The sequence below is a fragment of the Astyanax mexicanus genome, chromosome 2 (genome assembly GCF_023375975.1).
Source record: "Astyanax mexicanus isolate ESR-SI-001 chromosome 2, AstMex3_surface, whole genome shotgun sequence".
NCBI lineage: Eukaryota > Metazoa > Chordata > Actinopteri > Characiformes > Acestrorhamphidae > Astyanax > Astyanax mexicanus.
The window spans coordinates 33,761,748-33,789,517 of NC_064409.1; the positions used below are offsets into that span (position 1 = coordinate 33,761,748).

General features: G+C 37.8%; 2 protein-coding genes across 20 annotated transcripts in view; one reads left to right on the forward strand and one right to left on the reverse strand.

Moving 5' to 3' along the window:
• Positions 1-27,770, reverse strand: part of nrcama (neuronal cell adhesion molecule a) — a 139,271-nt gene that overhangs the window by 14,630 nt on the left and 96,871 nt on the right. For 6 of the 19 annotated variants that reach the window (XM_049474247.1, XM_049474249.1, XM_049474253.1 and 3 more), the window contains 12 exons: positions 13,760-13,907; positions 11,806-11,930; positions 10,802-10,831; positions 9,960-10,061; positions 8,824-9,021; positions 5,620-5,690; positions 5,307-5,532; positions 5,073-5,188; positions 3,509-3,713; positions 2,588-2,710; positions 2,170-2,334; positions 513-545 (listed from right to left, as the gene is read on the reverse strand). In XM_049474247.1, the coding sequence (XP_049330204.1) occupies positions 513-545; positions 2,170-2,334; positions 2,588-2,710; positions 3,509-3,713; positions 5,073-5,188; positions 5,307-5,532; positions 5,620-5,690; positions 8,824-9,021; positions 9,960-10,061; positions 10,802-10,831; positions 11,806-11,930; positions 13,760-13,907 (1,542 nt within the window). The remainder of the gene's footprint in view (positions 1-512; positions 546-2,169; positions 2,335-2,587; positions 2,711-3,508; positions 3,714-5,072; positions 5,189-5,306; positions 5,533-5,619; positions 5,691-8,823; positions 9,022-9,959; positions 10,062-10,801; positions 10,832-11,805; positions 11,931-13,759; positions 13,908-27,770) is intronic. The other 13 variants (XM_049474254.1, XM_049474260.1, XM_049474259.1 and 10 more) reach the window with 4 other exon arrangements.
• LOC125799203 (cytolytic toxin-alpha-like) lies at positions 19,705-27,524 on the forward strand. Its single transcript, XM_049475282.1, has 5 exons — positions 19,705-19,832; positions 20,787-20,892; positions 23,582-25,330; positions 25,435-25,559; positions 26,170-27,524. Exons 2-5 carry the CDS (start codon positions 20,802-20,804, stop codon positions 26,503-26,505), a joined length of 2,301 nt encoding a protein of 766 aa, XP_049331239.1. The 5' UTR covers positions 19,705-19,832; positions 20,787-20,801; the 3' UTR covers positions 26,506-27,524.

The window sequence follows — 27,770 nt, forward strand, 5'->3', positions numbered from 1 at the left end:
TTACCTTATTATACTTTATCTTACTTTAAATTAATCAATTATACTATAAAACTAGCTTTGTTAGCTTTACATACTGTATATGATATAATAGACATGAGGTGAAACACAAAATAATCTTACAAAAGAATGAACAGAATAAAAGCATTGTCCAAAAAATGTACAAAAACATGCAGATAAAGATTAGATAAATTAGATAAAGAAATATGTGGACTATTTATTTAATCTTTAAGGAAATCAGGCAGGAAAATCAACAAACAAGCAGGACTATATCTTCCATCTGAAACCTATGTTCAGTGTTTAGTATGTTTCAGAGCTTCACCCTAATGAAAGCAGTGGGATGGAACGTTGATCTAATCAGTGATACTCCTCCATGAGCAGTATGGAGCAGATCTGTGGATATATTTGTGGATATATTTAAGGAGGGTCATGCATGCGTGTGTCTACGTCTTCATGGTGCGAGCGGACTGAGGGCCAAGGCCTGGGCAACATGCATGCCTGTTTTCAGGAGTTACCTTTACCCGTCTCTACTGCGGGCCGTACTAACGCTATACAGAAGAGATATAGGAGAGAAGAGAGACACACACAGAGTGGCTGTAAGCAGCAGAAAAGTACCAACACACGACAGAGAGGTAGATAAACAGATAATGCTAGCTGAGGGAAATCCTCTGAAGTACAGTGCAGGTTCTGATCCTGTAGGTACAACAGCTGGATACTAAAACTGATAGAATAGTGCTTTACAGCACAGGTGACAAATGACCCAAAACTGTACTGCAAAAAGCCACAAAAGAGAAAAGGCACAAAAGAAGCAATGTTCGGTAACACTTTCTATCAATGTTATGTCTATTAGTCTTTATAAACATACCTATAACAGATTATAATGCTTTCATAAAATAAGAGACCAACTAAAATTGATAAGTTTTACCAAATTGAAAATCTCTGGAATATAATCAAGAGGAAGATGGATGATCACAACCCATCAAACCAAGCTGAACTGCTTGAATTTTTGCACCAGGAGTAAAGGCATAAAGTTATCCAAAAGCAGTGTGTAAGACTGGTGGAGGAGAGCATGCCAAGGTCCATGAAATTCCACCAAATATTGATTTCTGAACTCCTAAAACTTGCATAATTTGAGGTCAAAAAGCTTTGCATCTATTTTGTTATTTCAGCAAATAAATGCACTAAATTACAATATTTTTATTTGGAATTTGGGAGAAATGTTGTCTGTAGTTTATAGAATAAAACAAAAATGTTTATTTTACTCAAACATATACCTATAAATAGCAAAATCATAGAATCTGATTCAGAAACTGAAGTGGTATCTTAAGTTTTTCCAAAGCTGTTTTATAATAATTATAAAAATGTATAACAATGTATAGCCATGTTTATTATGCGTTATGGACTGTGATCATGATACATCTTCAGATTTTCTATGTCAATACTAAAAACTTAACAAAGCTGCCTCAACAAAGCATGCTATAGTTACTTTTAACCACTTATTAATTACACTTATATGTAATATTATAATAGCTGATATTAGTTTTTAATGTATTATAATGTGACAGATGTCCATCATACATAAGGCGCACTGAATTATAAGGCGCACTGTCGATTTTTGGAAAAAATTAAAGGATTTTAGGTGCACCTTATAGTGCCAAAAGTACGGAACTCAAGTTTAACAAGTCTTAGTCATTCTAATTATGTCAATATTATGAATATCAGCAGTAGTCAAGCCAGAGGTAATACACTTGTTACAAACTGTACCAAAAGTGTGAAATATATCATAATGTCTGTTACAGGCTGATACACACAGTCTCTGTAGTATTATTTGGTGAAGCACCTAAAAAAATTATAATAAAAAAAATCCTTTTCTATTAATTGGATAATCAATGTAAAATTTATGTTACATAAAACACAACAACCACTACACCAAAAGACAGAAGAGATCATTGTGATATGGAAGCTTATTAAATATGGCTGAATAACATCATTACTTCATACAGATGCTTATACAGGTTCAGAATCTGAATTTAGTTTTGCTGTTGTTGCTACGACTGGCTTTTAAGTTCTGAAACGACGTCTGCAAGTTTCGATCCATTACGATTTAATTATTATTTGTTACCAACAGTTTCCTTAATAACTAATTACTTTCACCACACAGCCGAGCCTCACCTTCATCCACGATTGTGATCGCTGTCGTCACAACAGGTCCTGAGCCTTTGATTGTCATGGCATTAAGGTAGAACATGTAGCGTGTACTGTACTTGAGATTTTCAAGACTGATGCTCGTCTCATTAGCTAGAAGGGTCATCTCTTTTAGCTCATCTGTGCTATTAACTGAGAGGGAAAGGGGAAAGAGGGGAAGAGAAAGAGACCGACAATACATCAGGGTAAATTCTTACCAACATTCATGCTCAACATGCTATTCAACTATTACCTATTCAATAAAAATGTAAAACTAAAAACTAATCCTCAAATTCTTCTTTTTCTTCTTCTTCTTCTTCTTCTTCTTCTTCTTATTATTATTATTATTATTGTTATTAAGTACATCATTTATGTCAGAGGTCTTGTTATCAAACTTAAGACTTACTGGGCTGGTATTTGAGGGTGTAGCCAGTAAGACGGCCATATTCATCCTCAGGAGGACCCCACTCCACCGTTAACGAATCCAGATTGAGATCTATAATTCTGAGGAAAGCAGGAGCTCCAGGGACTATCCAGATAAAGACAAAGAAATGGAGAGAGAAATAGTGAATTACAGCTCTGGAATCAGTTTCTGAATCAGTTTCTCTGATTATGCTATTTATGGGTTTATGTTTGAGTAAAATTAACATAGTTTTTTTGTTCTAAAAACTACGAACAACATTTCCACCAAATTCCAAATAAAAATATTGTCATTTAGAGCATTTATTTGCAGAAAATGAGAAATGGCTAAAATAAAAAAAAAATGCAGAGCTTTCAGACCTCAAATAATGCAAAAAAAAAACAAAAACAAGTTCATATTCATTCAAATGTGTAAGAGTTCAGATATTAATATTTGGTGGAATAACCCTGGCTATTAATCACAGTTTTCGTGTATCTTGGCATGTTCTCCTCCACCAGTCTTACACACTGCTTTTGGATAACGTGGATAAAAAAATCCAAGCAGTTCAGCTTGGTTTGATGGCTTGTGATCATCCATCTTTCTATAGATTATATTCCAGAGGTTTTAAATTCGGTAAAATTAAAGAAACTCATCATTTTTAAACGGTTCCTTTTTTTTCAGAGCTGTATGTATATATTAGCCTTTGCTAAAGAAAAACTGAATAGCACAATTAAAAGCAATCATGGGAATCTGAGCAGACACAATTAATAGCTTTAATATTTAAGTTATTCTATAGTCTATATATTTGGTTAAGATGAGTGTCATACAACAGGTAATGTCTAAAGCAAACTGGTATCCACTGTACTGTTTTACGTATGTTAGAGATGAGCTGAATAAGCTGAATAAGTAAACTAAAGGAAATCATACCTCCCTCTGGAGTCTCAAATTTCAGATCGTCATTGGCAGGTCCATCTCCCTTCCCATTAAAGGCCCTGACATTAACGCTGTATTGACTGTAGGGGTGAAGGTCGGGGAGACGGCCTTCCGTCTCATTTCCACTGAAAGTGAGCTCCTTTTTCTCTTTTGGTCTGGAGTCTTCCTTCTGCAAACTCTTCTCTTTCCAGTAGGATACCTACATCACATCAACCACACAATACAGTTATCTGTATATATAAAGATATACATTCTTTCAGGCAAATGCAGATTATTTCCTTTAAATATTAGTCTGATATAAGAACAATTAGAAAATCAAAGCTAAATTCATATTTAATTATTTTGCTGATAAAATGGAAATGAGCTGTACCAATCAAAAGTTGGGACATGAATTCTCATATTCACATATTGTTTCATTATTTGTATTATTTACTACATTTCGGATTAATATTACAGAATATTACAGACTTACTAATATTATCGACTAACTATAAAGGAACACAGATGCAAAAAAATGTGTTTGACCTTCAGAAACACCTGACGTAAGAACCCAACCCAGGTGATTTGGGACTAGTTGGACCAGAGCAGAGTGAAGGAAAAGCAGTTAACAAGAGCTCAGCAGCTCTAGAACTCCTAAACAGCTGACAGACAGTTGGAGAATCATTTCAGCTTCTGCCTTAATAAAGCCAAATAATTCCAAAAGTGGGAAAAGTTGCAAAGCAAAGCAAAAGGTTCTACTTTGAAAAACTTAAAGTAAAACATATTTAAACATTATTTTGGCTTGTTTAACACTTTTTTTTTGTTTACCATATTTTTCGCACTATAAGGGGCACTTAAAATCATTTAATTTTCCCAAAAATCGACAGTGCACCTAAGAATCCAGTAAAGCCACTCCACTGAAGTACAGCGTTATAAAGGAGGTTCTCCAGCACCAAGACTGGAGCAGTATTAGCATTAGCCACTAACCGCGCTAAGCATTCGCTCTTTCACCATTTAGAGGCGAGTATATTGGACTGTAGCCTGCTGCTATCCCCAGCTAGCACAGCTGGAGCAACATTAGCATTAGCCACTATCAGTGCTAAGCACTAGCTCTCTCACCATTCAGAAAATAATATATTGGACTGTAGCCTGCGTGTTTAGGCTGTGTTGTGAACCATAAGACCTGGGTTTGATTCCCCCTACACCAGGGGTCTGCAATTAAGTTTGGCTGCGGGACAGATATTTTCCAAGCCATTTTTGTGGCAGGCCACAAAAAAAATTCAGTTTTGGAAAATGAAGTATAATGTGACGGAGGGCTACAGACTAGTAACTCAACCCTCAACCCTCAGCGGGTTGTTGAACCCAATTGCAGAACAGTTGATCTCAAAGCAGGTAAACCCAAGAAAAAAGGAAAAAAGTCCTTATAAGGAGATAGGGAGCCCAAGAACTGGCGGAAAAACGAGAACGGGTGGAAACTAAAGTTACGCCGCGTGCGACAGAGAGACAGGGGAGGAATGTAAATAAAAGCTCACTAGAGAAGCATGTTATTGATTTTTTTCATTATCATTCACAGGGGTACCTTATATCCCAGCATTCTTCCCCTCACTGCAGATGGAGGAATGGGCTCCCAGTGCACCTCAGCCATTGTGCTGCTCTGTACCAGAACCTTCACGTTCTCTGGAGCCACCATGGGTCCTGCAAGGCAAAGCAAGAACATAACACTCCTGTTTAAGCTCACAGTGACAGTATATTTATTTATCCCTGATGAGTCAATCATCATTTAGAAAAAAACAAACAAACAAAGCAGACTCACGGTCCTCTCCTGAGTATCCAAACACCACCCCTGGCTTGGGGCCATGCCCATAGTCATTAAAGGCCTGCACGGTGACCTCGTATGGGATGAAAGTGGGTGCCCCTGTTACCACATACTGGGAGACGTTAGCCACAATGACAGAGGTCCAGTCTTCTTCTGTCTCCTTCTGTCTCCAGCTCACCTTATACTGAAGCCCGGGGCCGTTAGACTGCAGCCCTGTTAGCTCCTGTTGTTTAAACACAATGACCTACATCAGTCCAGGCCAGTAAAACAAATATCATTAATGTTTTTATTTTAGAAATAACACTCTTACCTTCCATGATATCACCAGATTGTTCGGTTCTGTTCCAGCTACTTCAACATCTGATGGATTATCATCAGGCTCTGAAACAAACAAAGGATTTGACATGATTTACTTAAAATATACTGCTGGTACTACAGTATTCTTGGCTACATGTTTGACCAAGTATATATAGAACAGTTCCTCAGTTCTTTTTTTACATTTAAAGTGGCAGTTTGTATTATTTTGCTTCTAAACTGAAAGCAGAAGCATTTCTGAGTGAAGAAGGGACTAAATATTGTGTTTAATGGTACCATTGTGTTGGGTAACTTTTCGCAGGAGTTCTTCTGGCCACGTGACGTGTCTTTTACATACTTATGTGACACGTACAGCATCTAAAAGAGGATCCGGCTCAGTTTTACTGAACGCGAGTGGCTGGTGGAGCAATGGAGACTTCAGAAGGGGAAACTCAGACATCAGTAGCTCATTCACTCATAGTAAAATCAAAGTGTGTAGTTGAAGTAAATTTTCTGACTGAACGTGCTCTCTCTCTCTCTCTGACTGAACATAACCTGGAATCGGATTCATCCGCTCTGACAGGAGACCACATCACACCCACCCAGTTTAAAATGATTCTTCTGCATGCTTGGTGCAATTACCCATTCTCCCCAGAGAGGGCCCTAAATCCTAAAACTTACGGAGATCTGCTTTAAAGTAAAATAAAATACTCTCTACTGCACCTAGTTCTGTTTGTGCGCCGAAAAAGCCAAAAAGGCCGCACACAAAATAGCAGTGGAAAAAGCAATAAGGACTTTTCACACGCTGTAAGACAAAAACACTATAATTTATTATTCATAGCTCCATCATTTCCAACTCTAGGTCTCCATTAAGCAAAATAAATAAATAAATAAATAAAGTGAGGGAAAAGTAGCTTTATACTGGGGGAACGGACCACTAATGCATGTTGAACCACAAATGAAGTCTAACCAAAAAAAAAAAAAACATTCACAAAGACAACTCTCTCTAAAAAGTCGTACATCACAAGTGTATGATTGTTATATATTAAAATATTTTTTGCACTAAGATCAACCATAAATAGTACATCATAAAAAAATATATATCTTTTTTTGATAAGCCCATTAGGTAACTTAGTGTTCAAGGTAAAAAAAAAAATAAAACTCACGTTTTTTTTTTTTTGCTTCATCACAATTTTCTTAATTTTGACACTTTCTCTATTCCAATGTTGGGGGTTTAATCAAATTAATTGGAGTAATAACATTTAACTGCAGCTACACTGCAACTAAACATCTCCTGTAACTGTTGATCAGTGCTGCACACCGACTTGGAGGAACTGAATTTTAGCCAATTCCTCCGTACAGAACAGCTTCAACTCTGGGATGTTGGTGGGTTTCCTCACATTAACTGCTCACTTCAGATTCTTCCACTACATTCAACTGTTTTAAGGTCTGCACTTTGACTTAGTCATTTCAAAACATGAACTTTATTCTTCCAAAGTCATTTGTGTCCTTGCTGATTAGTACATGCCTGGCTTTTGGAGTGATCTTTGTTGATCACTGACCACTCCTGAGGAGGATAACAGTGGACTTGAATTTCTTACATTTGTTCATAATCTGTCTGACTGTGGATTGGTGGAGTCTAAACCCCTTAGACATGGTTTGTAACCTTTTCTAAAATGAGCATCAACAAATCCTTTTCTGTGGTCCTCAGAAATCTTCTTTGATTAATTGATTAAAAACACCTGACTAATTTCACCTTCAAACTAACTGCTAATCCTCTTTTTCAGCTGTTATGTATGATAAAAAACAAATCAAAATCATAATTAAGAATCGTTCATATATATATTAGGAGAATATCAATTTTTTTTTTTTACAGTATCTCCCAGCTCTAATCTATACAAATATACCTGAGCACACTGACCTTGTAATCACTGGGTTTAAATTAACAACCAAAATGGACAGAAACAGAATCTGTGGCAAAAATAAACCAAATGAGACACTCCTCCACATTCCCCTCAGCAGAAACTGTGATTTTGCACTGCAACAAGATCATTGCATCATGCTCGAGCTTGCTTGTCACACCACCTGTTGTTCCACCTGCATCATTTTCCCTGTCCACCTACTACTGACTGAAAATAAACAGGCGGCACACGAGTATCAGATGCTGTGTGAAAAGCCTTTCATACATATTTCAGTATAACCATTTTAAGCATATGTCAAACTGGAGTGTAATAAGAGGTAGACAATGTGGCAAAAATACATGTACAGCTCTGGGAAAAAATAAGAGACCACTTAAAAAAAATTATTTGATTTTACCAAAATGAAAACCTCTGGAATATAATCAAGAGGAAGATGGATGATCACAAGCCATCAAACCAAGCTGAACTGCTTGAATTTTGGAGTTGCATAAAGTTACTCAAAAGCAGCGTGTAAGACTGGTGGAGGTGAACATGCCAAGATGCATGAAAACTGTGATAAAAAGCCAGGGTTATTCCACCAAATATTCATTTATGGACTCTTAAAAACTTTATGAATATAAACTTGTTTTCTTTGCATTATTTGAGGTCTGAAAGCTCTGCATCTTTTTGTTATTTCAGCCATTTCTCATTTTTAAACGCTCTAAATAGAATAAAACAACAATGATCATTTTACTTAAACATACACCTATAAATAGCAAAATTAAAGAAACTGATTCAGAAACTGAAGTGGCTTCTTATTTTTTTTTCCCAGGGCTGTATATGTGTTTACTGTTTACAAACAAAAAAGCCATAGAATATAGATCTGGACAAGCTGAACGCTAACTTGCTACAGGTAAAATATTTTGGCCATTCTGTTTACTTGTCAACCACCTTGATCACACTGGTCATTCTGGTTGATAAGCATGGACATGCTGGTCATGCTACTGGTTATCTAGGTCCGCTAGATAAGGATGCTATGCTATGCTGGACAAGAGCTGAGCTGGTAAAACAGTTTAACAGCTTTATAAAGGTTATTGCATGGGTGTTGATAAACACATCATAGATATGTACATGAAAAATATTGGATATGTGCATCCTTTCGCAATTTCCATATTAGTGAATCCCAACTGATTATGGTTTCTTTTTGTTATGCTGTGATTTATGGCATGTACTGTCATATTTGCCACAACTATTCACAATAATCCAACAACACAAACATTTAACCAGCTCTGAAGATACATTAAAATGATGGCGTTACTCACGAGAGGGGTTGGTGCGGTACTGTCTAGAGGGGGTACTGGGTTCACTCATGCCCACATCATTGAGTGCCAACACCCTGAAGGAGTAGTACACATACGGGGAGAGATCCAGCTGGGCCGTGGCGCTTGTACCTGGAGCCTCAGTCATATTGTGCCACACCCCTGGCTGATGCAGAGAGTCCTCGTACTGGACCAGAAACACTGGAGAAACAGGAAATGAATGTATAAAAGATTTTAAAAAATGGTATGATTCACTCAGCTAATTCATACCCCTTGAACTTTTTCATTTTTTGTCACCTTACAACCACAAATTAAAATATACCGCACAGGTCAGAGATAAAGTTGTGGAGAAGTTTAAAGCAGGGGTAGGTTAAAAAAACAAATCTGGCCTTTATGGAACAGCGGCAAGAAGAAAACTATTGTTAAAAGAAGGACATAAGAAGTGCCGTTTGCAGTTTTCCACAAGCAAACATGTACAGGGGTTGGACAATGAAACTGAAACACCTGGTTTTAGACCACAATAATTTATTGAGGTGACGGACAGTTCTGGTGGAAACAGGAGAGTTGTGGTTTTATGTTTTTTGGATACAATCCGGGTTAGCACCCGAACATTCCTTTCAGACAGCTTCCTCTTACAGCGTCCACAGTTAATCCTGTTGGATGTGGGTGGTCCTTCTTGGTGGTATGCTGACATTACCATGGATACCGTGGCTATTAATACATCACAAAGACTTGCTGTCTTGGTCACAGATGCGCCAGCAAGACGTGCACCAACAATTTGTCCTCTTTTGAACTCTGGTATGTCACACATAATGTTGTGTGCATTGCAATATTTTGAGCAGAACTGTGCTCTTACCCTGCTAATTGAACCTTCACACTCTGCTCTTATTGGTGCAATAATGTGCAGTTAATGAAGATTGGCCACCAGGCTCCTCCAATTTAGCCATGAAACCTCCCACACTAAAATGACAGGTGTTTCAGTTTCATTGTCCAACCCCTGTAGAAAAAGTAGCTGTGATGTGTAGTAGACCTTCACCTTCCAGCAAGACAATGTGCTTATATGCTTTTAAAGTCCAGCAAGAACTAATGTAAGTCGGATATTTATTTTTTAAAATCTGCTGGCTGTTTGTTGCACTCACACTGAGTGGGGCTGTTGTGTTCATCACCAGGGATCCAGGTCAGCTGCACACTCTGCTCCCGCTGGTCAGTCAGTTCTAGGTCTCTTGGAGGGTCCGGACGCTCTGGAAATGCATGCAGGACTCAAAGCATTAGTAACCATTTTTTTTCATTTATTACTAAGTTTGTCCCAATCGAGATGATTTTCATGCGAATTTATGAAGGAAAACAAAAATAAAAAAAGATTCACAGATAAATGAAAAAATATGACTTACCAACCAAACAAAGAAATCACATTAATGAGATTAAAAGACTCTGTTAACCCTTAAAACCCGAAGCGTTCTGATTGGCTGCTTTTCAGGCTTTATAACTGAAGAAGTGGTACTTAAAGACAGGAAAGACATTATATACCACTCAGCAGGGCTTATCGTCTCTAACTATAAACAATAACAAAAACATAGTGATGTTAGCCTAGGGTTCTAAGGGTTAATGGATGCCCAGTGTTGAACTGGTTTTGTGCCACTGAGTTATAGGGATTCCCAGATAACATGCCCATGTGGGACCTGAATGGGCAGCTGGCAACCAGTTGTTGACAAGTTTTGTCCATGGGTTCCATGTTGGCCCATGGGCCCCACAACTAGAAGTGGTAAATCATGGGTCCCATCTGGGCTGTACACTCTACAAGGGGCCTAGATGGGACCCACATAAGGTTAAGGTGGGCTGTGAGGTTAAGGTAGAACCCATACCTACATGTGAGCCCCACATGAGAATGTTGTCTGGGTCACAACACAATGTACAAAGTTATTAACAAAAAATAAATGAATGAAATGAGAGAGTTGGAGGGTACTATAGTTCCGTGCGTTACCGTAGACTATAGGTGGAGTTGGAGTGGCTTCTGCCAGTAGAAAAGCAGCAGGAGAAGAGGAATTCATTTAAGGTTACATGTACATTATACAGAACATCAGAGAAAAGGAGAAATTAGAAAGTGTCAGATTTTCATTTAAAACTGGTTTTGACAACAATGTACAACAATGTATGTTCCGCACTATAAGGCACACTTAAAATCCTTTATTTTTCCCAAAAATTGTCAGTTCGCCTTACAATCCGGTGCACCTTATGAATTCTACCAGTCAGGTTGTAAGTTTGTAAGCCCACTGTCTGTATTTAATTAAGTATTATATGTCAGAAACCTTGTGACCCATGGGTTGAAAACCATTGCTTTACCCACTAAGCTCTTTCGTTGTTCAGAGGTGAGTATTATCAGTCTGTAGCCTACTGCTTTCCCTGGCCAGCACTGCTGGAGCAGCATTAGCATTACCTGCTAACCACGCTAGCTCTTTTGCCGTTCAGAGGCGAGTATATCGCTCTGTAGCCCGCGCATTTAATGTGTTTAAACAAGCTATGTGGGAACATCTAAGCCTAATGTAAATAAACAGAAGTGCTTTACTCACCCAAATAAATACATTTGAGGAAAGAAATCTGTGAAGATTAACATCTACCTCTCGTTTTTTAATAATTACAGTTTTATTTACTTAGCTTAGCTTTACAGATTTTGAGACCTGCTGAATTGGAAGGGAAACATGGCAACATCCCTGTTTCTTACTAGTGTCTCAATGTGCCTTATAATCCAGTGCGCCTTACATATGAAAATAGACGTTTATCGATAGTGTGCCTTATAATTTGGTGCACTTTATAGTGTGAAAAATACAGCACATGATTAGCACAACATGCTAATATTGTGACTACAGCTTATTGCACTCATGGATATCTTAATGGATATCTGAGAGTTTATAGCATTAAACAATCAGCACTAACACTAACAAGGCTGAAGCTACACGCCTAAAAAAGAAAACAAGAACTAAATCATACCGACTACAGTGAGCCTGGCACTGGCTGAGTCCTTGTCCAGAGTGGTGTTCATGATGCACGTGTAGGTGCCTTCATCCTCCTCTGCTACATCAATTATAGTCAGACTGTCCGAGTCCACCACAAAGCTACAAACACACAAAAACCTCATAAACATCATCATGAAACAAAGTGGCTAATCAGAAAATCAGACAAGACATTCTGTAGTGTAGTCAAGCAGTAAAGACATGCTTGTTGCCTAAAGTTTGCTTCTTTGTTTTGAACTAAAGCTACAGGGCTAATGTAGCTAACAAGAAATTGCTTAAAAAATTACCAAACCTATTTGGAGAAACTTCATTGCAAAACTGAAGAAGCAGAAAAAACTGTAGACCAGAGGTTTCCAACCTTTTAACTGAAGGCCCAATGAACCCAACACTGAACCTTCTCCTACTAATATTAATGTTAAGTTTGCTAAATCCACCAGCTCTGGTGGTCATGTGACTGTTCTATACCAATCAGTGAGCTTTACAAACTGACATAATAACTGTCAAAGTCTGTTGTGTAATTAAGTATTATGCATTATGTATTTGACCCGTGGCCCTTGGGGTTGGAAACCATTGCTTTAGTTGACATGACTGTTATTTATGTAACATGTTTCTGATTGACATTATATTTTTCAGTTTGAAATAATTATGGGCAAAACTTAGGGCGCACCTGTGTTTTCCATTGCCAAGATAGCAATACGCCAGAAATGTACCTGAACACACCTAATTTTGAGACCACCACACGCATCAGCATACTGTACAATAGCCAGAAGCACCTTTAAAAATTTCAACAATGCAGACGGAAGGTGTGAAAATAGAATGTTTCCGGGGAGTAAGACAGCAATGAGTACTGCGCAGGCTGTAAAACAGGGCCAGTTATTTTGTTCATCAGAACCTGATGGAGGCGTGATAAATCCAGAGACAACTTGACTACACCACTCTAACAGAGTACATTTAGAGGTGGGTACAAGTTACTACACTAATAAAATGGAACATTGTCCTTTAATGACATTACATGGAATGACACAGATTGTGCTAAATGTAACCAAAACCTAAATTAACTTAAAATTCTAAATCTTCAAAAAGAATGTATTCATGTAATACTATATTGTTAAATTACTGTAAATTGTAAAGGAATCAGTAAGTTAAGACACATGTTCAGCCGACACGCTATGTGAATCAGTTGTGTGGCAGAGTGATGAGATGCTGTGTGCAGGGATCATCGACCAATATTATAATTTATTACAAATACTTTACCCATTTATCAGTCTTAAATATATATATATATTTTAAGCAGACAAAATGAATGGAATAAATTAAATTTTTAACAATTAATGTATATTTTGTTCTTGTTTCCTTATGTTTATTATTATTTTTCAGATATTTTCCCATTTTTTCTATCCAACCATCCCACTCCTTTGTGCATCCCCATCACCAGTGACGCCTGCGACCCTAGGAGGGTGCGGACAAGCAGAAGCCTCCTTCGACACAGGTGAAGTCAGCCATTGCCTCTTTTCGAACTGCTGCTGATGTAGTATTAGAGAGTAGCATCACAGTGCGCTCAGATGAAAGCACAGTGACTCGGTTCTGATACATCAGCTCACAGATGCAGTCTTGTGCTGAGCGACATCACCCTTTAGAGTGATGTGGGGAGAGAGTGCCATCTACCCACCCAGAGAGAGATGTGGACATCCTAGTGTCTGTGCACAAGGCTCTGAGCCTGCTAGTGATTTTGGCCATAAATCCCTTATTCTGTCACTTATAAGCAAAAAGAAACCTTTAAGTGTAACAGAAAGTGATTTGATTAATATCGTGATATATGATCTATATCGGCTGATATGAAAAACTATATAGTGATAAGATTTTTTTCCATACCGCCCAGCTCTAGTGGTAAATAAAAAAGAACACCAACAAATTAAGATTTTAGACCTTACCGCTCATCATCAGGCAGCTCCCCGTTATCCTTGAGCCAGGTGAGTGTAGGTATTAGACTGGGATCATGCTTCACTTTACACTCAAACACAGCTCTGCTGCCCCTCTGCACCACTTTATACTCAGGCTGCTTCAGGATCCGTGTGGGTTCTAATACCAAAGAGAGAGACAGAGAGAGAAAGAAGAGAGATTACATGCTTTCTCCTTCCAACCTTGTTCCTTCTGATAACAAAAGATAGCTGTTAACTCCGAGCAGCGTTATCACATCTAGCGTCATCAGTAACCAGATGTGGATTCTGTAACTGAAGGAAGGATTATACATCAGTATCATCTGAATACCCTATAGAAAAAGAGGCTGCTGCAAATTCAGCTTTGTTTCTAAATTCATACGGAAAGATGTTTTAAAATCATCAGCATTTTCCCACTGCGCTCCGCAAACCAGCAAGCTGATTGGCTGTTTCTCCGGAGAGGAAATTAATTTGGGGCTTTGATTTGGCGCACCCTCTAGTGCAGCGCCTCTATGCGTCGCTGCATACCCCCTTTCTGCGTCACTGTAACCAGATTACCGTAGCCGCATAGACAAAACCATAACATAAACGGGAGACAGTCCAGAGTTCATACACGAAAAAGACAGTAGAGACAATCCAAAAGGCAGAAACGATGAACAGTCCAGGTCAAAAACACAGTAAATCCACAATCAGAGGTACAAAAAAAAAAAAAAAAAAGCAATGTCATACACAAGATAAACAGAGACAGAGATAGAAACGCTTTGTAATGAGGATAATCCAACAATACTCGGCGCAGGTGTGTGTGTGGGGTGCTCTTTTATAGTGCTGGTAATTAGTACTCGGGACTTCCTGGAGGAGACAGGTGATGTATCACATGATCGGTTGTGTGTGTGATGTCAGCAGGTGGTGCGTTCTGGGTAGTCTAGTTGTTTAACTGAGAAACTCCGTTATAGCTGCGTGTGGGAGAAACAGGAGCGCTTTCAGCACCAGACGTGACACAGGTGCTTCAAACCAAAATTGTTGCTCTGGGCTATGTCAGCTCGCAAATATAAAAAAGTACCAGTCAAAACTTCAATGTTCAATTTTTTATGAAATTTATTTTCTACATTGTAGATTAATATTAAAACCATGAACGCTATTAATTGACGCATATGGAATTATCTAGTAAACAACAATATGCATGGCCTCCACAATCTCCTGACCTAAACCCAACTGAGATGGTGATTTGAGGTGATTTGGGATGAGCTGGAGCTTCACAGCTAAAAACAACAACTATTGTTCAGCACCTCCAGGAACTCCTTCAAGATGCTAAGAAAACTATTCCAGATGACTCTCCCTCATGAAGACACTGAGATTAAAATACCAAGAGTGTGCAGATCTCCCCTCAAAGATAAATGTATATAAAGTATATAACAGATTCTAGTTGGTTTAAATGTTTTGTTTATAAAATCATGTGCTCCTGTAAACAAATAAATAAATAATACAATATATATATATATATATATATATATATATATAAAAAGGAACATACGTAATAACACATACGACTAAATTAATAAACAAAATGAACTTTATTAATGCTACAATCTATTTGAAAATATTAAACAATCTTTTTTAAAAAGTTTAATGTTTTTAAATAGATTCGATTTTTGATAAGTTATTGAGTCAAATGTCTCTTTAGGGGTATTTCATCAATGCCAACGTACATCCGTTTGTAATTCAAATATCAGAATAATTATAATGTTGATGATTACAACACATTCTATTCGTTTTTAGGGTGTAATAATGATTAAATACTGCATATTTAGCAGTGCAAGAATCGATGTTTGTGGTTCGATTGAACAGGCTTTTTCGGGGGAGGAGTCGACAAAGACGCTCTTTAAACTTGTTCATTAATTTTCACTTTGTGAAGCTCTTTGGGAAACACTCGCAGAACTGGCTCGTTCTTTACTCTTTACATCTTCAGGAAACCCACCCCTGGTCTAGTTAGGTAAGGATGATTCTGAGAAAGAAACTCAGAACTACTGGGAGGACCTGTTTAATAATGTGTAGAGAACTGGGGCAACAGTCTCAAAGATTTTAAATTAGTAACACACTACATTGTCATGAAATAAAATCCTGCAGGGCACACAAGGTCCAGCATCCACTGCAGTCCCTTACCTCTTTGGTACTTACTGCAGTGATTTAAGCTATTTTAATTAAATGTACAGAGCATAATGACTGTAGCTAATTTTTCTTTTCCTCCACAATTTTAAAAACTTTATTTCAGAGATTTAATTACATTGCATCTTTACAAAACATCTCCAGTTCAGTCAGGTTTGATTCAGGTTCCTGAGCAGAAACAGCCCGCTTTAAATCACACCACAGATTTTCAATAACATTCAGGTCTGGGGACTGAGATGATCAGTCCAGAACGTTGCACTTGTTCCTCTGCATGAATGCTTTAGTAGATTTTGAGCAGAGTTTAGTGTTTAGAGTCGTTGTCTTGTTGAAGTATCCAGCCCCCTTACTGATTCTTCAACAATGTTCAAAATGTTGGCCCAATTTTTTTTATACCACTGAGTATGTGTATCCGTCGTTGCAGTTTAGAAGCATGTATGTTTTACTTCTTACCTTAGTAAGCATACTAATTGTTCTCCTGTCTCTGTGTGAGTTCATATCTGTTGTGGATGAAACATAAAACCTGGCGACAAGGTTCAAAGACCTTTTGCTGCAGTCATTGTTGAGTGGTACAGAGCAAAAATGGCCTGCGTGTTTATGGGGGAGGAAAAGTGACAGACCCCACACGTACCAGCAAGTGTGAAAGAAGCTAACAAAAAAACAGAACAGACATAAAATGGCTGTGCTAACTTGAGCTTTTGGACCATTTGAGGAGTCAGTGGAGACATGGGAAGATTTTCGACTTCTTTGTAGCAGCAGACAGCATTAACGATGATTAAAAGTTGCAACTTTCTTCAATGTGATGGGAGCAAATGTGTTGCTCCACCCATAGAAACCAGGTACTCTGTCATAACTCATCATTGTTAAAGTTCTTGACTTCTGGACATGTTTCACACCATTTCACAATTGCAGGGAGGTATAGATTTCACAAGCGAAACCAAGAGGGGGAGGAGACCATTTCACAGAATGTTGCAATACTGAAGAAGCTCACAGAACATTGTGATTTTAAAGATATCCTGGATGATGCTCTCCATAAACGGTTAATGTGTGGGTTGAAAAGTGAGGTAATGCAGAAGTGCTTGTTCAGCAGAAAATGAACCAGACTATAAAACATGCATTGAAATCATCAAAGCATGAAGCTCCTCTCAAGCAATGTCTCAATACATTCCTAACTAATAGAGAGCTGCTGTGTGTTTTATTTCCTACCTCAGTAAACAAACTACTTGTTTTTCTGTCTCTGTGTGAGGTCATATCTGTTGTGAATACAACACCCAGACCTCCTGCCAACACCACTCTTCCTCCAAACGGTTTCATACCCTCAAGATAATGACCAGAACCGATGCTGTGTAACTCCTCTCGTCTGTCCCATTAAGAAAAACTTTGCCGTGTAAAAAAATGCTCTATGCAAGTACTGTGGCAGAGCTGTTTACTAATGCACTAATGTGGCGAGAGTTCCAACTAAGAGATTGGATTCAAGGTCTTTCTCATTACCTCTCTATTGCACTCTGCCTGTTTCTGTTTTTCAGCCCTGACTGATTCTTTTGCTGAGGAAAATTATATTCTTAAGAATTTTGTGGATCAACTGATCATTGCTACAATGCCTTTGGAGACATCACTGAGGGTATCTGCACTGGATGGGGGTCCCATAAGTACTGGAACAATCACACACAAGACTGAGCCTGTAAAGATCTCAACAAGCTCCCTTCATGAGGACTTGTGTTTTGGGCCTCAACATCTCTGAATTTCCCATAATTTTAGGATTGTGCTGGTTGGAGAAACATGATCTGATCTTATGATCAGAACAAGAGATGCTTACTTGGACCCCTTTAAAAAAAATCTTCTCTTTTGTCTTTTGGATCCACATCAATTGAACACCCTGAAAATTCTGTCCAGGTTCAGATTCCTCCTAAATAACTAGATCTGAAGGAGGTTTTAGCAAGAAAATGCTACTAAACTTCTACTGCATATACAATATGACTCTTCCATCAAACTCCTTGTTAGGGCAACCCTACCTAAGACCAGAATGTATACCCTTACTCAGCCTGAGGAGAGGGCAATGGAGGAATACATAGAGGAGTTCCTCGCTCAGGGTTTCATTCAAACACACAAATCTCCAGCAGCCTCTGGGTTCTTCTTTGTATCCATGTATAAACGGAAGAGATCTGAATCCGGTTACTAAACCTTACACTTTACCTCTACACCTTATTCCAGTAGCCTTAGAACTATTTATGGTGAGCCACCATTTTCACCAACTTGACGATAGAAGTGTCTACAATCTAATCCGTATCAAAGAGGGAGACTGATGGACTGATGGAAGACAGCTTGTGTTACCAGTATGGGTCATTATGAGTAATTGGCCATGGCCTTTGGTTTAAGTAGTCCCCCATCTGTCTTCCATGTTTTGTTTTTTGTGATTTGATTGGTCAGTTTGTCAAAGCCTATATTGAGGATATTCTTATTTATTCAGATTCTCCTAATAACTACGCCCATCTAGCCTAGACTAGCCTGAAGAAGATCTTTCCTTGACTTTTCTTGGTTAGCATTAGTTATGCAGTTATCGCAATAGATGAACAAAATGTGGATGCTGTTGTCAGTTGCCCCAAGCCCAAGTCTGTTAAACTAGTTAACCCTAGGTTGTTGAGGTTGATGCTTCAGAAACAGGTGTAGGGGGTCCAATCCCAAAGATTATGCAACCCTCAGTAGTTACACACTATACACTACTGACACCATTTCTTCCAAATTCTGTTTAAATTAGAAATATTTGGACAGTTACATATAATGCTTTACGGTTGTTTTTTTCTTCAGAGTGCAGCATTTGTAACACTGAATACCTTTATTTTTAGGTAGGATTGTAGGCATTGTTGCTCTAAAAGTTCGACAGGTTTACAGTAGGTTTGGTGTATCACTGTCATTATCGCTGTATGCAGCACTCTATACAGCACTGTTTCTGGACTGAAATCCAGACCAGCAGCCATTCCCTTTAAAGTATCCGCTGTACTAAGAGCAGTTGCTCACATTTAAGCTGGCATTCAGAGTGAATTTCCAGAGCCAGTGATAGCTGTGTCTCAACTACCACCCTCTCCTGGCTGAGGATTGTGGTCTGGGAGAGAGAGCACAGATTGCTGAAGAGAAGGAGAAGGTTGTAAATCGTTAATAAACTGTAATGATCAACAGATTGTGTGCTCTCCCTGATGATTATTTTAGCTCTTCCTAAACCTTTGAGGCATAGACCTACTACATTTTTTTCCCATGTGTTCTACACTTAAGACCCTGTAAAACCCTCATTAGTTTGAACTGAAATAAGTTGTGTCTATTTTTCAAACCTTACTCGCATAAACGTTTGTGGCCACATATATGTTCAAACAAAGCTCTTTGAGTTGAGGGAACATATAATAACTGAGTTTAGTCTGCTGCCATTAACTGCTTCCTTTCTGTTAGCTTTTGCCACAGTCTATTTGCACACTGCATGTCTCATAGTTTCTGACACTCAGTGTGTAGAGATTCCCCCAGGCTACCTTAGGTAAACGTATAGAATATATATTGAAGATTGATTTTTTGGCTTCTCTGATCAACATAAGGTTCAAGAAAGTGCCATATATCAAAGCACCATCTATCTTCCAAAAATGTACTGTATATAACTGAAAAACAAGCATATTACATTATAATAATAGGGATTTTCTTGGAATTTCAAAAATAGGGGTAACAACGTTGCTTCATCCAACACTGACGCCTACTTGTTTCACAGAACTGATATTCAGTTGAAACTGAACCTTTTCTTTGGAATGGGCAGGTACACAGTAAAACTAATGCGTATAAAAGCCGGTAAAAGTGATGCCTCCTTTACACTGCAGAGAGCATCGACACCTCCAGAATCTCTCATCAGTTCTGTATTACAACTTCTTGCAAGGTAAGATGATAAACCACATTTAAAACACAATGGTTTTGTTCTTGTTCTTCCTATTATGCACTCTTAAAAACTTTAGAAAAGCAAATACTGTATATTGCAATTGCATGCTTAAAAAGCTCTGTATTTCACAGCAGATTCATAAATGTTAAGCTGTGCTTTTAATCCTGCATGTCCAATATTATAATTTATTACGAAAAGTATTTCTAATGAATCACTGCTGTAATTTAAACACCTCATTTTGTTAGAATTGCAATCTTCTTAAGTGTCAATGGAAGTCAATTAAAAAAGATTTTATTTCAATCAATTTAGGTTAATTATCTTGCAGCATCTTTCTTTAAACTGACAGAAAAAAAAGTTTATGTAGACTACTGAGTTCCATTTACATCAATAAAAGATTATTAAACCCATAGTAGAAGAAGCAATGCAAGCGCAAGCTATGACAATACCTCCACTGTGTTTCACAGATGAGCTGGTATGTTTGGAATCATGAAAAGATCCTTTATTTCTCCAAATGTTAGCCTTTTCATCACATTGGTTAGTGTTAATCTTTGTCTCATTAGTCCATCCTCAATCCACAGGCTTTTCGCTGTACTTCTTGGCAAATTCCTCCCTGACCTTCGTATTCTTCTTGCTAGTTCTTCTGTGAACAGTAGACTGTGATACCTTCACTCATTGTTGCTGAGTTTTTTGTTTTGTTTTGTTTTTTTTACAGCAGTCACAATGTTTGTCATCAACTGCTGTTGCTTACCTTGGTCTACCTGTTAAACAAACCAAAATATGTTTTATACTGTACATTCTTCTAAGTAGCACATTTATCTTTGATGACAGATTTGCACACTCTTGACTCTCATATGTTCACAAAGCCAAAGATTGTCACAGAACAATTTAATCAGTAATAACTTACTAATTTACAAAGCCATAATAATGATTTGAATGTGTGTCCCCCACCCCCAGTTGCCTTTATCAGCAATGGAGTCCAAACCCTATGAAATCGCTGCCCTTGGAAGAGCCCTGTATCCTGGGATGCTGTATGACTGCCGCAATGATACATTCATCCCAGGTATTTTTTTCCATTTTTTCTTTTTTTTTTTTTTCAGATTCTCCTTATTAATAAAAATAGTACATATTTATAATAATTACCAAAAAATATGTATCTATTGGACTATATGCACTATTTGGATTAAATACATTGGTTGTTCTACATTACTACCAGTAAATACGTGAACAAAGAGTGAAGCATGTGGACAAATGTTGTAATCTTGTTGATAAAAGAATACATTCATTTTTATATGGTTGTCTTTATATCTTAAATATATTTTTATGACACCCATTCTGTGGTTCCGTCCATGTTCTCATCATAGGTCTCAGTGTACACAGCATGTGTATTGCAATGAATAAGATATTTCTAACAGTTAGCTAGCCGCTTAGTTACAGTATATCCCAGAGGTGAGTAAACCCCTCACATATCTGCAAATATTCTTTTATATCTTTTCATTGGAAAACTGTATAGACATGGCGTCACATTATTGGTTCGGCACTGGCACATGGTCGTCAAAGAACTCCAGTTCCCAGGAGACCCCAGGATCTTACTCCACAGATCACATGACACCTCTGAGACCACAATCATATGAATATTGATGTCACGCAGGCCAGGCACAAGACAGACACTCACAGATACCAAACACAGAATTTAATAAAGAGGATAGACAAAAAGGAATAGTGAGGGACAGCATAAACAGACCACATACCAAACAGTGAACTCAAGCAGTCCAGGGTCAAATGTGGTAAATTTAAATAAAAGAATAGGCAAGATGAATAAACAAAAAGAAATGTTAACAGGGCACTATTTTCCTTAAAACATCTCCTTATATCTCCTCATCTGTGTTTAATAGAGTTATTTCTAGTTCTCATCATATTAATCAACACCTGGTTTGGTAAATTGGTGAATGTGGTAAATTAGGTGAGCTGCTGACGGAACTGAACATAATCTACACATGCTGGCTGAGGAGCATCCAGGGGAAATCTGGAATCTCTACACTTTGTTCTTCAGCATAACTCACAGGACAAAACACTTAGTTAAAAATAATATAATATGTGGTGCTTTTTTCAGGTAAAAACACTCATATTGCTGAGATAAATGGATTAGTGTAATTTGCTTTGTTGCCTAAAACTTTTGCACAGTACTGTATATACATATATATATATGTATATACATATTACATATAATAATATGATCACAGTCATTATTTAGTCATTATTGGACTCATTTAATTTAGTGTACTCCTGGGTCCAAAACACCAAGCAGCAAAGCACAACAAAAATGCCCCACACCTGTTTGGCCCTTAAAACAAGTACAAGTGGACAAATACATAAAATATAGGAATGTTTACTTAATAAAACTAATAATTAATGCAGTCGCTTTATATTATTTTTGGTTTATATTAAATTGCAGTAGCACTGGGATTTGAAACTATATTTAAGAAAAAAGATTATTCACCTCCCTGAACGCAGGCTGCTACATAAAGCAAATAACAACAGTATATCACAGTTTTAATTTGGACATGTGATTTAGATTTAGTTTTAGTCTTAGCACATTGACTAAAATGTAGAGTAGTTTTGATCACATTTTATTCTTTTGTTTTTATTAGGTTTAGTGTAGCTTTAGTCAACGAAAACAAACAACATTTTAGTCTAGTTTTAGTCTATTGAATTTTAGTCAAATGTAGATATTACATATATTTTTTGTTTTTCTATTTTCTATTTATATTTTGAGATTATTTCGTAAATGAATGTAAATAATGCTAACATGAAATGTTTGAAAGCAAGTGACAAATACAGCCAAGTGTGAAATGATACACTTCTACTGCAGTACAGATTTATACCAGCACAAAAAAACCCTCTATCTGGGGGGCTCGGGGGGGAGCCGATGTTGTGCCGATTTCAGCACCCCACCCTGGAAAAGCACTGCATACACCGCATGCTTTAACTTTACTTAGAAAATGAAAATACCCAAGATACTGTTCTAAGCTACGCTGACTCATAAAAAATAATGAAAAATAATGAATGAAAAACACATTGTGAAAAAAACTAGATCGTTTTACCGCCCAGCACTATGACAGTGTAAGACATATTTATCTTAATGGAAATGATGACTGCATATTTCAAATTGTGCTTTCATCAAAAAAACAGCCACCATTTGCGGCAATTGTACAACCTGTCAGCCTGTAGGCATTCTAGATTTAATTTTATCAAGGTAATCTGATGTAATTTTAAGATGGCCATCACCACAATAGACATTTTTCACACTTTTGTGTATGTTAATTTGGAACTGATTTAAGCATTCAAAGTTGTTTATCTTTTTGCACAACTGTGCATCAGGGTTTCCTACTCCTTTTTAATCAGTTAGCCTAATAACAATCTTGACTTGGATTGGCAGCCATATCAGGAGATTGAGCCACCATACTGAAAACTGTTGACAATAGGACTATATGCAAACCAGACCTCTATACAAGAAAAAGTATGCATAGTAAAAAAAAAAAAACATTTCCATTTACCTGATGCATTTACCTTAATTGAGTAATGGGAAAAATTGTAATTGTAAAATGAGGGAAAATCTGCAAGTGACCCTAAACTTTTTAATTGATAGTGTTCATGCACAGTTCACATACAGTATATAGGAATTGTACATAATTGTGGTGTCAAAATAAAATAACAGTAAGTGTTACCAATAAGCATTTTCCTCTTTTTAGGGGTCACTTTATGGAACAAGGAGTCTTTAAAGAATGATATTGATGAGTGCTTGCAGCCCAAAACTGATCTGAAGTTCTCTGTTTCTGACTCTCTATCTGAGAAGGCCAACTTTCTTGATGTCAGTGCATCACTGAAAGCCAGCTTCCTTTCTGGGCTGATAGAGGTGGAAGGCTCTGCCAAGTACTTGCGTGACACGAAATCCTCAATGTCTCAATCGCGGTGTACCATGATGTACAGCGTGACCACAAAGTTTCAACAACTTACCATGACTCAACTAGGCAACATTACCTATCCTGCGGTGTTTGAACAGAAAACAGCCACACATGTGGTGACTGCTGCACTCTACGGAGCTCAGGCTTTTATGGTGTTTGATCATATGGCTTCGGGAACTGAGGAGCAACAGAAAGTTGAAGGAAACATTCACGCAGTGGTGAAGAAGATCCCCTCTCTCGACATTGAGGGAGATGCCCACTTAGCTCTGAATGAGGACGAGAAAAAGTTAGCTGATGAAATCAGTGTAACGTTCTATGGTGACTTTCACCTTGAGCATAATCCCACAACATACCAAGAGGCCATTGACGTGTACAAGGCTTTGCCCAATCTTCTGAAGGACAAGGAGTATTTTGGTGTCCCGGTGAAAGTTTGGCTGTACCCATTGGTTTTGTTGGATAATAAAGCAGCAGCGCTGGTGAGAGAAATCAGCACATGCCTTGTGTCTAAAACTGAACGTCTGTTGGAGCAGCTTGAAGATGCAGAAAGGAGATGCAACGACTTGACCAGAACAAGCACTGTGCAGGATTTTTCTGACCTGAAGGTCAGGCTACAAATCTTTCATGAATTTTACAGTGACTATAAGACAGTGTTCCAGAAGGCACTCTGCAGGGTCCTGCCTGACATTCGTGGTGGAGGGAAAGAGGAGCAGGCATTAGCTAAGGTCATAGAGATCCACGACAAGTCCCCCTTTTCAGCCAACAAGTTGAACGAGTGGTTGGAGAGCATTACGATTGAATCACAAATCCTGAGCTCCTACACCAAGAGACTTCAGGACATCAGAGTCGTCCCATCCTTAGGTGATCTCAACGCCATCCTTTTTGATCCTGATGTTGATACAGTCGTTTGCTTGGCCTTCACCTCTCTGGCAAACCCAGACGAATTCATAAACACTCTGAATGAGTTCCTCAAGTCTGACGACTTTAAGTGGTTGGAGGATGTCAGTACAGTGGAGGGTACTCCTGAACACCAGGCCTGGTTCACCTCTTTTGATATTTCACAGACGATGCGAGAGAATCTTTCCCTCTTTAAAAGTTTCTCTGAAGCCAACAAAGACACCAAAGGAGTTCAGTTTGTCATAGCCTCCATCCCTGACCCCAGCAATCCAGGAACATCTATCTATCTTTATGAAAAAGGGGAACTCACAAATCCCAAGTTTAAGCCAGTGTCCAAACCACCCCCTCCAACAGTGACGATGTCGGATGGGCGTGGAACCCTGATGCTTCAGAAATCCCCTACTGGAGAGACGGTGCGGTTTAGGATTGAATACAAACTGGCAAATTCTAAGGATGAGGACAAAGTGTGGGAGGTCAGAGACACTCCGGATGCACAAGAAAGCTTCGCGCTTACAGGACTGCAACGAGATAAGCAGTATGATCTGAGGTACAGAGCTGTCAGTGAAGTGGGAATGAGTGAGGCCAGCGAACCTATTTGCTGTATACCCAATACGCATCCAGACTACCCAAGTATTGATGATGGTGAGTATTCATTTATTACAGCCTGTAATAATAATTTCCAACTCTATAATTAAATTTTGTTTATAGATTACATTTAATTTATAAATCAATAAAATGATTCCCAGATCTTATAGATTGCGTTGGAGATTGTGCTGTCGTGGGTGGCCCTGGAGGTAATGAGTTCTTGCTTGTGACTAACGGGGATGACATGGCGTTGATGAAGATTGGGGTTTCCGTTGAAACAAATCGGGTGAGTGCAAACATTTTCATTATATATTTAGTTTTTCCTCTAGTTACCTTTACGGTATACGTGAAGTGATGCTTACTTAATGCCATAAGTAAAAATTTTAATGCACTTAAAACACTGTTTCATTTATTTAGTTGAATTGAAGTGACATTAAATAGCATAGTAACTCTGCATTGTTAAAAACCTAATACATCTATGGGTTTTTGACATTGTTTATGTGCACAATGGATGTGTTCCCCCACCACTAATTCACCATCAGTGTGTAGTATAGTCAACAAGGGCTACCATCCCTGGGTATAACTGGGTATGATAATGAAATGGCTCTATATTTTTTCTGTCAGACTTTTTTTACCTTTACATTTCATATTCATAGCCAGTGTGAAGACACACAGAACTTGCTCTCCTGGTTCACAGCACTAAATACCAAAGAAAAGGCAGCCCTGGTGGACAAGACTGCACAATGATGTTATATTAGTGGTGGGGGTTAGTAAAAATGTTATAATTTACTAAAATAATCAGAAGTTCTTGAATTTGAAAGGAAAGTTCTCTCTGCTTCTGTGAAAAAAATAGGTAAAAATGAATAAATGTTTACTAAGTAGTCCTCTTTCTTCAGGTGGATGCAATATACGTGAAAGTCGGCAGCTTCCCGGAGATGACCTTTGGCTGTAAGAAAGTCAACCCAGAATGGAGAGAATGTGAATTTGAAGATGGTGATCGATTCAGTTCTCTAACTCTGTGGCCAAACAAACATGGTGATCGACTTGTAGGCATGGCGTTTACGATTGTGCTGAAAAATGGTCAGGAGTTTAAATTCGATGCCAATTGTACTTCTTCTGAAATTTTGCTGGGAGATCCTGTATCTGTTGATGTGCGTTCAGGCATATGCTGTGGGGTTACAGGAAGAAGTGGGGATTACGTTAATGCCTTTGGTTTCATTTTTAAAAAATAGGACAGGAAGGTAGAGATTTAGGTCGAGAACTACAACTGAATGAATTATACAAATGAACTGTAGTTAGCACCTTGGTATATTCAGATATGATTACTATAAATGTATGATTTCACTTCATTTTGAGGGCTGTGTGGAATTTTTTTCAAATTAGATTCAATTTACTTTATAATCATGCTATTCATAGTTCTAGCCCAAAGCTAATTTCTAGCATATCTAGATTGTATACATAATCATTTCTGACAAGCTGGACATTATCATATGAAACCACACGAAAGAATATTTTTCATTCAATGTGAAGTCACTCTGCACATCCGTTTGGATGATCTAAAAGCTCAAATTAAATTTAAACATGTCTTTTACTCACTCACATTGTGTCAAACAACAACCTCATCAAATTCAAAATGACGGAAGTGAGGGGGTTGGTTAGTGATGCCAATCTCAATACCACAGCAACCATGCAGATATGCTCATGATTTTCTGATTTGCAAATGCAATCTGATTATTTCCCTGTATGCATCACTTTATTGCTGTTTATGAAATAAGTCAAAGTCCACAAAAAGAGGCACTAAACCTTTAAAATGTGTATAAAAATTCCTAAACTTTAAAAAAACGCATTTACTGTGGTAATTTTCACATCTGCAATGCCGTCATAACTGCGTTACTGTGCTGTAGTCATAGATAATGTGTCTGTGGAAAAATACAAATCAGTCAATCAATAATTAAAGTTACTGATATAATCTGATAAGCAATAAAAATTATATATATATATTCTAGCATTTGGCTCAATAATGCACAATTAATGCTTTGTATGGCTACTGCACTTGCGCAGATCTCTAAGTTGGGTGGGCTTTCCGACAAGGATATTAATATTTTACTCAAAAGTTCATTTTGTTTTTTTCATTTGTCAATTCTCTCTGTACACTGGTATATTGTTTAACTCCAGTTTAAAAATCTCTATATTTTGCTTTCAATGCTCACTGCTCTTTCAAAGCAAATAAAATTCCTGTTATATTCCAGGATATGATTGTCTGCTGTGTTCTTAATCTGTCAAACATCATGTACTGTGTTGTCACCCATTCAAAAATAGTTACATGGTAATTTCACTTGTCCATAACTGAGCATTATTTTCCAAACTGCTTTAAACAGCAATTACTAGACAGTCGTGAAATGATAGCACATTAATGTAGCTTCGTCTCTGTATTTGTGGTCTGTAAAATAGTGGTATGATGGACTGGATGCCTGTGCAGGAGATATTTCTGCCTTGT